Raw genomic sequence first — 11,920 nt, 5'->3', positions numbered from 1 at the left:
CTGGGCAAATACCCTGAGAAAACCAAAATTCAAAAAGAGTCATGTACCAAAATGTTCATTGCAGCTCTATTTACAATAGCCAAGACATGGAAGCAACCTAAGTGTTCATCATCGGATGAATGGATAAAGAAGATGTGGCACATATATACAATGGAATATTACTCAGCCATAAAAAGAAACGAAATTGAGATATTTGTAGTGAGGTGGATGGACATAGAGTCTGTCATACAGAGTGAAGTAAGTCAGAAAGAGAAAAACAAATACCGTATGTTAACACATATATATGGAATCTAAGGAAAAAAAAAAAGGTCATGAAGAACCTAGACGGGAATAAAGACACAGACCTACTAGAGAATGGACTTGAGGACACGGGGAGGGGTAAGGGTAAGTTGTGACAAAGTGAGAGAGTGGCATGGACATATATACACTACCAAACGTAAGGTAGATAGCTAGTGGGAAGCAGCCGCATAGCACAGCGAGATCAGCTCGGTGGTTTGTGACCACCTAGAGGGGTGGGATAGGGAGGGTGGGAGGGAGGGAGACGCAAGAGGGAAGAGATATGGGAACATATGTATATGTATAACTGATTCACTTTGTTATAAAGCAGAAACTAACACACCATTGTAAAGCAATTATACTGCAATAAATATGTTAAAAAAAGAAGGGTTAAACATATCTGTTAAACTATTAAACAAGTCTGTTTTGTAGTGTTTAACATTATATATACTATTTGCTATGAAATTCAGACACAATTTGTAATAATTCTTTTTTTTTTTTTTTTTTTTTTTTTTTTTTGCGGTACACGGGCCTCTCACTGCTGTGGCCTCTCCCCTTGTGGAGCACAGGCTCCGGACGCGCAGGCTCAGCGGCCATGGCTCACGGGCCTAGCCGCTCCGCGGCATGTGGGATCCTCCCGGACCGGGGCACGAACCCGTGTCCCCTGCATCGGCAGGCGGACTCTCAACCACTGTGCCACCAGGGAAGCCCTGTAATAATTCTTATTAATATAAATTGAAATACCTACATGTGTATAAATAGTAAAAACTCTTAAGGAAACAAGTCTAATTTATATAAAGAAAAACAGTAGAAAGCTTATGGTAAACAAAATTATAATTAATTTCAAATAATTAAGCCAATGTGTATTCAAGATGAAAATTCACAATTAATTGGTCTCATTTTATATATTTCACTAAGTACTAGCTTGAAATATTTCCAAGTAACTTTGCATTGAAAGTCATCTATAGAGTCTCTGTTTTGGGTTTTGGTTTTGGGTATTTTTTTTTCAAATTGATGTAGCATACTCTCCTTATAAAAATCTGGACAGTAAATCTAATCATTGTTAATGAAGACACGGGTATGGTACCTGTGTACATTTGGAATTGCATTCATGCGGAATCAGATTCTTCTGAAACTAAGAGACTCAGCTTTCAAGTTTTGTCATATGTCTTTTGCATCAGCAACCTTTAGGACAGTGGTCTCCAAAACTCGGTGCCTAAGGCGATCCACTGGGGAGGGTGCAGAAAAAATATCAAAGTCTCCATTTTGATTTTTAATGCACCACTCTATATTTTATTCCTGTAGACTTTATATACTATAGAATAATTGTACGATTATATAGGTATAGAATTTATAAATGAGCATACATATATTAGCTGTGTATTATCAAAAAATTTACTGATGGGATGACATGATTAAAAATATTTGCAAACCACTGATTTAGAGATTTCTCCCTACTGTTGTTGGTCAACTATTAATAGTCCATGCGAGTAATTGTTTTATCAACCAGATTTTTATGTAAGCCTTGTGGTAGTAAAAATCTAGAGTAGATTCAGGAAAACATTCAGAAATGGGGAATAGAATACCACAGATTTACAAAAGTAAGCAGAAACAAAGGGAAAAAAGAATCAATGGGAATTCAAACAACCAGAAAGCAATCACTGAGATGGCAGTGGTCAGTCCTTACATTTCAATAACCACTCTCAGTGCTAATGGAGTAAATTCAAACAGAAGACACGGGTTTGCTGGGATGGATAAAAAGAAGACCCGACTATATGCTGCCTGCAAGAGATGTACTTCAGCTCTAAAGACACACAAAAGCTCAAAGTGAAGGGGTGGGAAAATATATTCAACAGGAGTGAAAATGAAAAGACAGTGGGGGTAGTAATACTTATATCAGCCAAAATATACTTTAAGCAAAAAACAGTAGCAAGAATCAAGGGAGGTCATTATGGCAAAGGGGTAATTACATCAGAAAGATACACCGATCGTAAGTCTGTATATACACACCCAACATCGGCACAGGTAAGCATTTTAAGCAAATATTAACAGATCTGACGGAGAAAATAGACAACATTATAAAAATGTAGGGGATGTCAACATCTATTATAGTAATGATCAGCAATGAATAGTAATATTATTATTAATTATTAATATAATATCAGTAATCATTAATAATATGGATGGTTGTTAATGATTATTAATAAAAGTAAGCAATGGACAGATCATCCAGGCAGAAAATCAATAAGGCAACGTTGTAATTGAACCATACTTTAGACCAAATTGAATTAAGAGACACATACAGGACATTCCATCGAACAGAAGCAGAATACACATTCTTCTCAAGTGTACATGGAACATTCTCCATACATAGATCATATGATAAGACACAAAACAAGTCTTAGCAAATTTAAGAAGATTGAAATCATACCCACTATATTTTCTGAACACAAGTGTATGGAACTAGTAATCAACAAGAGGAAAGCTAGAAAATTTACAAATATGTAGAAACTAAACAATACACTTTTGAACAACCAACATATCAAAAAATAAATCAAAAGGGAAATTTTAAAAATATATTGAAACAAATGAAAATGGAAGTACAACATATCAAACCTATGGCATGCTGCAAAGGCAGTTCTGAGATGATGTTTTAGTGTTAGATGCATATGTTAAGATATTAAAATGGTCTCAAATAAAAAGACAAAATTTACACCTCAAGAACTTGAAAAAAAAATTAAGCCCAATGTTAGCAAAATGAATAATAAACATTAGAGTGGAAATAAATGAAACACACACCAGGAAAACAATAGAAAGGATCAACAAAACTAAAAGCTGGGTGGGTGCCGTGCACCCTGAAGATGGCGGCCGTGGCGGGAAGGTTGCTCCGGACTTCGCTTGTCCGACAAGTGAGTGCCATTCCTTGGGGCATTTCTGCCTCTGCAGCCCTTAGGCCTGCTGCTTCTCGAAGAACGTGCTTGACAAATGCACTGTGGTCTGGCTCTGCTCAAGCAAAATTCGCCTTTAGCACCAGTTCCTCATGCCATGCCCCTGCCGTCACCCAGCATGCGCCCTATTTTAAGGGTACAGCTGTTGTCAATGGAGAGTTCAAAGAAATAAGCCTTGATGACTTTAAGGGGAAATATTTAGTGCTCTTCTTCTATCCTTTGGATTTCACCTTTGTGTGTCCTACAGAAATTATTGCTTTCAGTGACAAAGCCAATGAATTTCACGATGTGAACTGTGAAGTCGTTGCAGTGTCAGTGGATTCCCACTTCACCCACCTGGCCTGGATAAACACACCAAGGAAGAATGGCGGTTTGGGCCACATGCACATCACACTCTTGTCAGACTTGACTAAACAGATTTCCCGAGACTACGGTGTGCTGTTAGAAGGTCCCGGCCTTGCACTACGAGGTCTCTTCATAATTGACCCCAACGGAGTCATCAAACATTTGAGCGTCAATGATCTCCCAGTGGGTCGAAGCGTGGAAGAGACCCTCCGCTTGGTGAAGGCTTTCCAGTTTGTAGAAACCCATGGAGAAGTCTGCCCAGCCAACTGGACACCAGATTCTCCTACAATCAAGCCCCATCCGACTGCTTCCAAAGAATATTTTGAGAAGGTAAATCAGTAGACCATCCCACGTGCACCTGCAGCTTCCCACACCAGAAAAGAACCACAGCTGGAACTCACTTTTAGCATTTCAAAGATTATTATTTATAGAAGGCAAAAAAAAACAATTATGCTTGTATTCGTAAATATTACTCTAAATGTTTTGTTTTTGTAACATTGGCCAAGGCTTTTAAAATGTGGCTAGTTACTAATGTAAGGAGTCCTTTATTAGCAGTGTATGGATGGATGGCTAGTTGCTATAGAATGTGCAGTTCCCCTATTTCTTGGATCATGTCTTCAAAGGGAAAAGGAAACAACTCTTCTTTATCAGCCTTACTTGAACCTTTGTGTACACTAGCGTAGTGTGAGAGGCATCAAAAGCTTCTGATCAAGGGTCCTGAAATTTTCTTCTTGAGTTTCTTTGTATTAAACTGAATTTTCTTTTAAGATCATAGTTTTAAGTTGTTAGCATCAATTGTCTAATTTAACACTTGCAGGACTTCCCTGGTGGTCCAGTGGTTAATACTCTGTGCTCGCAATGCAGGGGGCGTGGGTTCGATCCCTGGTCAGGGAACTAAGATCCCACATACCATGCAGTGTGGCCAGGAAAACAAAACAAAACAAAACACTTGCAATGAATGTGTATGTGATTGAAGCAGATGTGAATCATGTTTTTTAAAAAACCACCTACAGTGGCCAAGTGACTTAACTGACCATGCATGTTCCCCAGTCCTGAGATTTATACTTTATATAATTAATTTACTTATTTTGTTAGCTGACTTAGTGCCTACATACATTTCTAATATTTATTGGACATAATTATAAAGGATAATTATTGAATCCAGGGATTGCATTTTGAATTTGAATCATTCATGCATTTGAATCATTGTAATTATTTTATTTCCTGAAGTGTTCAATGTAAAAAAATATAAAAATAAACATTTTAAAATACTAAAAAAAAAAAAAAACCTAAAAGCTGGTTCTTTGAGAACATAAGCAAAATTGACAAATTATTGTCTAGAATAACTAAAAGAGAGAAGAGAGAGAGAGGTTTCAAATAAATAAAATCAGAAACGAGACAGGAGACCTTACAACTGATACTTACAGAAGTGTATAGGATCATCAGAAGCTACTATGAACTATATGCCAACAAATTATATAATCTAAAAGAAATGGATACATTTCTAGAAACACACAACCTACCAAGGATGAATTATGAACAGAAAATCTGAACAAATAACAAATAAAGACATTAAGTCAGTAATCAAAAATCCTCCAAACACAGAAAACCACAGGACCAGATGGCTTCACTAGCAATTTCTACCAAACATTTAAAAAAGAATTAACACAAATCCTTCTCAAAGTCTTTCAAAAACTTGAAGAGGAGGGAACACATCCAAAATTATTCTACAAGGCCAGCATTACACTGATACCAAAGCCAGATAAGGACATTGCAAGGAGAGAAAATGATAGCCCAATATAGCTGATGAACATACATACAAAAATTCTCAACAAAATGCAAAACTTTTAAAAAAAAGCAGTGTCTCTCTGAAACAGGCAACTTTATATGTCTATTTAAAGTTGAACATAGAAATGGAACACACTTCTGTGTTTGCTGTGTGAAGGAAAACGTTATTCTTGCATGTTATCAAGTTGTAATTATTGGCAATATTTGTATGAAATACTTGGGAAATAGTTATACTGAAATAAGTATTCATTATTTATCTGACTTCACATTTGACTGAGTGCCTTGTACTTTAGGTGTCAACCAAAATCTACAGGAAGTGTGGCTCAACTGTTCAGCCTCAGCAGCAATGACCTCTAGAATCTCACTGAAAAAGATGCCATTTGATAATCCAGCAGCTAATGTATTTTTCAGAATTATGTAATATTCATTTTTGAATCAGGGAGGGTAAGCTTTATATCTCATAGGGTAAGAGAAGACAATATTTAAATCCTTACCTGTTATTGTATCTATTTTATGATCTTTTTGGTAATGCTTTATAGTACATGCAGGATATTAATAAAAATTACATATATTATATATTTGTATATATATAAACACACACGTATGTATATTATATATGTAAATGTAAAACAGCATTGTGCATGGGCTACTATTATAGGTGTAATTACTTACATAGTAGTAGTCCATGTGCAGTGTTTCTTTGCTGGTGCTTGGATGGTGATCCTTCATATGTGCAGATTAGTGTGTCTGTAAGTTTATATTTTCCTCTGGGTGCAACATGAAAGCAGAACCCAACATGCTGTGAGTAAAGATTTCTGTTGCTGGCGTGTTGTGTTGTTTGGTGTTGGCAGTTGACATAAAAGTGTCCCTTTACTACCTTAAGCTTTTGAAGAAATAGAGACAACCATTTAATCAAATATGCAATTTATCTTTTATAAACTCATACATATCAGAGAGTTTTAGAGCAATGCTCTATCTCAGTCATGGATTTCTGAGTAAGAGTCAATAATACTAAATTATTTGCATCGCCTTACACATTTATATGAACTACTATAGTTAGAAGTGACCTTGAAAACATAATTTAACACTTCCAACTCAGAAGATTCTGAGCGGATATGGTGATTTTCCAATATTTTTTTTATTGTCACGTAAGTCCTAGGTTGAATCAAGTGTATAAAATAATTTGCCTGTGTCAATGGCCCATAACACAAGACAGTAATTGCTAAATTATTCAGTGAAATTTTACGAAGGGTTCTGATACCTTGATTAAGACATGAGGGGAATTGTCTTCATTACTAGGGACTTAAGTGGTTTTTTTCTTTTTTCTTTTTAAGGCATGAGAGGATTTCCCTATGTTAAGCACAATCTCTAGAAAAAGATCACAATGTGATTACTTTGATGCAACTTCATAGACAAAATAAAGAAAAAAAATCTCTTGAAAATTGAGAGCTAGGTCTATTCCACTGTCAGTCCTTTTATGCTAATCAGTTCTGATCAATCCACGTAAAATATATGACAGAATGCCATCATTTTTAATGTTAATTGTCTGAAAAATAGATTATTCTGTTATCAGTCAAATTATTTAAGATGCACAAGATTAGCGATCTGATTTAAGTAAGATGTATGGGATTACACTTTTGATATGTCCAAATACTTTTGAAACAGATGCTGTAGGGTTTTCTGTGTGCTTTTTTAGTTCAATGCCCATGATGATCTAATATTCCCATATGTTTACAAGTTTCTTACTTTGATTTTTAGTTTCAGACCTTCATACAGGAAGGCTTTTCTTTCTTCTTGAATGTGGTCTTAAGAAGCTTCTGTTGGTAATCAAATCTCTTAGTGCTTTTTTTTCCCCTTATCCACTACAGATATTTTATCTAAGTATCCAATTCTGACAGTCTTAACCTGTATTTCTCTGTGTTTTGACTTCTAACACGTCTGTGGAGATTTTGTTCTCAACTTTGCAGTTTATCTCTATCAGTGCTTTTAAGTTTTTCCTTTCTTTTTGGTGTTGTGCAGCTTGGCTATAATTTCTAATGTATATTTCTTTATTTTTCTATTTTTGGAACAAGGCATATCTTAATTCAAGATTTGTGTCTGGTTTTTAAATGTAGAACTATTTACTATCTTGTGGCTCTTCATCCTGGAAGCATAGTTCCTTCTGTGTTCCATAATTTATAATGATTTAGTTCTTATATTTGGGAGCTCTCACATCTTGGATGTCTCAGATCAGTATATATGTTTATTCCAGTTGACTTGGGACAAGATGATCAGTCTTGCCTTGTGATCAGTCAGTGAGGGATCACTGGCTTCTCACTTTTATTGCTCCTCTGAATCTTTCTCTTGACTTGTTTCTGGTATTTTAATTTCAGCTCTATTGGCCCCTTTAAGGATACTTGTAAATTCTGAGGTTTTTACTTGTCTACATGAAAATAGTTATCAGAAAATATATTATTTTTCTCTAAAAACATAAACACCCATATTGTTTACAAGAGTAAATATTTCACCTAGATATTTTCTAGCAGACAACAGTGTCTCATGAGACATCCTTAGTTTCTTAATTTGAACACCACCCCCAATTTACCGTATATTAAAATTATTTATAGTGTCATTATTTTCTTAGTATTTGAAAGCATTTTTATGTTTTGAATGCATTTCTGATACTATTATCTTCTGCTTTAATGAATACAAATTGTCCATGGCCAGAATTGATGTTTTTCTGTAACATTAAGTTAATATTGGTAGAATTAGTTACATGAAAGTCCTTTGACTCTTTCTCCTCGGCACTTCATTGACTCTATAAGATAACCTCAGTTTGATTTTGATTTTTAATCCAATAGTGCTTTAAAATGATCTTAGGTACTTCCCTGGTGGTCCAGTGGTTAAAATTCTGCGCTTCCACTGCAGCAGGCACAGGTTCAATCCCTGATCAGGGAATTAAGATCCGGCATGCCACGTGGTGTGCCCCCCCCAAAAAAGATCTTAGATAAAATTTGTATATTGCTAGGTATTACTGCTTGGTTGCATTTTAATCAATATTTTCTATTTTCATTTCATAGTGCAAGAAAATATGACATGTAGAATTTTTGTTTTCAAGAAGTTTATGACCTTTTCAGGCCTAAAGCTTTTCCATTTTAAGAATCTCTGATATTTGAAAATAATGTATATCCTGTACTTACTGGGCAAAAATAATTTCTATTTGACCATCTTCTTAACTGGTCAAACTAACAAAGTTATTTAACACTATGTTTATTTATCTGTTATATATCAACACAGTTGATTTCTACAATATTCTTAATGTCACTAAATATTCTTTTTTTTATGATAGGGGTGTGACGTAACTCAGTATACGGAGAACACTGCTGTAGAAACAGCAAAGTTAGAGGGTACAAATTACTGTGTATTGTCAGTCCTGTTCAGGGTGAAGTGCATCGATTCTAATGACTGGTTCCAGGTGTCTATACTGAAATACCACTGCAGGAAAGAAGAATAACACCTAAAGATATGCTAATTTGATGTAAATCTCTTTTGTCACGCAGAATTTTCCTGTTAGGGCTCACTCGAGAGGATTTTGGTTTGTTATTTGGTCTCAGGAGTGCTCTGCCCTTCAACAAAGGAGTTGAGGCATAATTTACCTTCCATGATAAATTAAAAGCCATCATCTGATCTGCAAACCATTGTCCTATGTGCTTGGTTTGGGTAAATAATTTTCCACTCTCTAATTGTTGTAAAGTAATAAAACCGATGTCTGAGTCTGAGCCTAAAGAGAGTCCCTGCTAAAACTCAAATATTTAGGAAACCCCATGTAAGCATAATTTGTCAGTCAGTATGTGTCTTTTTATTCCATACCAGCTTGACCTAACCAAAGTTCAAGGATTCTTCTAGACATTATTGATGACAGTGTCATAAAAACTTACCTCTATGTGCAAAATCTTGTAAGCATTCAGAGCTATCTCATTTTACTGAGAACAAGGTTGACATCATTGCGTGCTCAGGCATACTATTCAACAAACACTGGACCAACTGACAGAAACAGAAGAAGTTTGGTCACTAAATTTTTTTTTTTTACAATAAAAACTTTATTTTCAGAGAATTTTTAGGTTTTGCGAACAAAGAAAAGAACAGTGTCACTCATGATTCAGATATACAAGGCTTAAGTCACAACCCACTGCAGTGGCCCAGCAACAGTGTGCCCTGAGGGGAATTCAGGATAAAATAAACAAGTTGAGGCATTCTCTGCTGTGGAGAGACGAGCCTCTAGATAGCCAAGATGCATATCTAAGAGAGAACATCAATGACCCCAGATTCTGTTTAGAAAAACACTAAAATTATTAACTTGAGATATCTGCTCTTTGTGATTAGCAGTAATCTCTCACCAAGATGTATACTTGACTACATGTATCTCCCAGACAAAAACTTCATGTATATATATGGCCCCTCCTCTACCTCTTCAGAGCAGTTTACTCAGAGCTCCTGAGTCGCTGTCTCCTGGGCTATAGTCCTCAGTAAGACCCCGATAGAAAAAAATTAAAGCACAACTCTCATGGTGTGTGTTTTAAGGTTGACAGTTAACAAAGTAATTGGGAGAAAGATACAGAGAGTTCCTGTGTACCCCCGTCCCCGCACATGCATGGAATCCCCTGTTATCAATATCCCCACCAAGTTGGTACATTTGATACAAGTGACACAACATTGACAGAACCTTAGTCCATAGTGTATATTAGGGTTCACTTTTGCTTCAAAAGTCCTCATTAAATGCTAGCAAACCAAATTCAACAACACATCACAAAAAGATTATAGGGCTTCCCTGGTGGCACAGTGGTTAAGAATCCACCTGCCAATGCAGGGGACACGGGTTCGAGCCCTGGTCCGGGAAGATCCCACATGCCGCAGGGCAACTAAGCCCGTGCACCACAGCTACTGAGCCTGTGCTCTAGAGCCCGCGAGCCACAACTACTGAAGCCTGGGTGCCTAGAGCCCGTGCTCCGCAACAAGAGAAACCACCGCAATGAGAACCCTGCGCACCACAACGAAGAGTAGCCTCCGTTCGCTGCAATTGGAGAAAGCCCGTACGCAGCAACGAAGACCCTACGCAGCCATAAATTAATTAATTAATTTTTAAAAAGATTATACACCATGATCAAGTGAGATTTTTACCTGGGATGCAAGATTTGTTTAACTTACACAAATCAATCAGTGTGATAAACCACATTAATAAAATGAAAGATTAAAAAATGATTGTCTCAGGGAATTCCCTGGTGGTCCCGTGGTTAGGACTTGGCGTTTTCATTGCCAAAGGCCCGGGTTCAATCCCTGGTCGGGAACTAAGATCCCACGAGCCACGTGGCACGGCCAAAAAAAAAACATTTCACAAAGTTCAAAATCCAGGCATGATAAAACTGAACAACAAAATAGGTGCAGGAGAAACTTCACAATATAATAAAGCACCTTTATGAAAAGCGCAACCTCATGTTATTAACAAGGGGAAGCTGTGAGCTTTCCCTCTAAGTTCTCACTGAAGGCAAGGATGCCCACTCTCACCATTCCTATTCAATACAGTACTGCAAGTCCTAGCCTGAGGAATCAAGCACGCAAAAGAAATCAAACACCTGAATGTGTGCAAGGACCTTAAAGGCTGCAGGAAAGGGCTTGGAGCCGCAGTGAGAGCACGCTTGCCGAGTTTGCTCCCGCAGGCCACAAGGGATGGTCCTGGTCCAAGCGCTTTTCTGAAAGCTTTCCATTTCCCTGCCTGAGCTAACCCTCCTCTCCGGGCCCCCACTGCTTTTCTCTTGTTTCCTCACCCCTGTCTGTGCAGAACTTAAAACAGCTGGTGCGGGTGACACATCCCCTTCCTTAGCAGATGGCAGCCCAGCAACTCCTGCAAAAGGTCCAGCAGAGGCCCACACAAACCAGGCCCCTTATACAGCTATGGCCCCTCACTCCCAACTGCCAGCCCAGCCTCGCAGCTGCTGACAGGGCCAGGAGCACAGCCTGAGGTGCCCCTGTAGGTGCTCCTACTGCCTGGAGGGGATATTTACAGACCTCCATCCAGGCACAGCTGGGAAGGGCTGGCCGGCCAGGTCAGGCTGCCCGGGTCAGCCAATCCACACCCATCAGGGGCTCACAGTTGCAGAAAATGGGTTTTGCTGTGCTGGCCCGGTACTAGGAACAGCTGTGGAGCTCTGAGTGTCAGGGTGAATATGGGGCTGCAGCTCTGGCTTGTTTTCCAATCATTTTATCTGGCCCATGAGTGGGAGACAACTTCAAGAAGACCCTCTCCTAATGAGAGGAACCCAGGAGTCAGGGAGAGGAGGGGTGGTGGATGGAGACAGAGTCCTGGTGCCCCGGCTGCAGTGGAAGCCTCTGGAAGACCAGGCGGAGGGAGGCCGCACAGAGTGAAGCCCAGGGTCACAGACCTGTCGGAGTTGCTGTTTGTTAGTTCAAGTCTTGCTCTGAGGTGCTCTGTGTGAGCCCTGACAGACAGGTGAGCTGGGGGTGCTCTGCAATGAGGGCTATGTGCACGGTTCCTGTGTGCCCAGCCCTGCCGGGGTACCTGCCCAGGG

The 11,920-nt window shown here is 38.4% G+C and overlaps 1 protein-coding gene across 1 annotated transcript; it reads left to right on the top strand.

The window, feature by feature from the left end:
* Positions 1–3,121: 3,121 nt before the first annotated feature.
* LOC309822972 (thioredoxin-dependent peroxide reductase, mitochondrial) lies at positions 3,122–4,790 on the top strand. The gene has a single exon (XM_082655081.1). The coding sequence runs from the start codon at positions 3,138–3,140 to the stop codon at positions 3,909–3,911; it is 774 nt and encodes a 257-aa protein (XP_082511207.1). The 5' UTR covers positions 3,122–3,137; the 3' UTR covers positions 3,912–4,790.
* The last annotated feature ends 7,130 nt before the right edge of the window (positions 4,791–11,920 follow it).

This window comes from Grampus griseus (genome assembly GCF_964374135.1).
Source record: "Grampus griseus genome assembly, chromosome: 5".
In the NCBI taxonomy this organism is placed as follows: domain Eukaryota; kingdom Metazoa; phylum Chordata; class Mammalia; order Artiodactyla; family Delphinidae; genus Grampus; species Grampus griseus.
The sequence above is the reverse complement of the archived record's forward strand: the minus strand, read 5'-3'. Positions and strand labels throughout refer to the sequence as shown.

Coding starts and splice junctions, on each gene's coding strand:
- LOC309822972 (XM_082655081.1), top strand. CDS start 3,138: ATGGCGGCCGTGGCGGGAAGGTTGCTCCGGACTTCGCTTGTCCGACAA.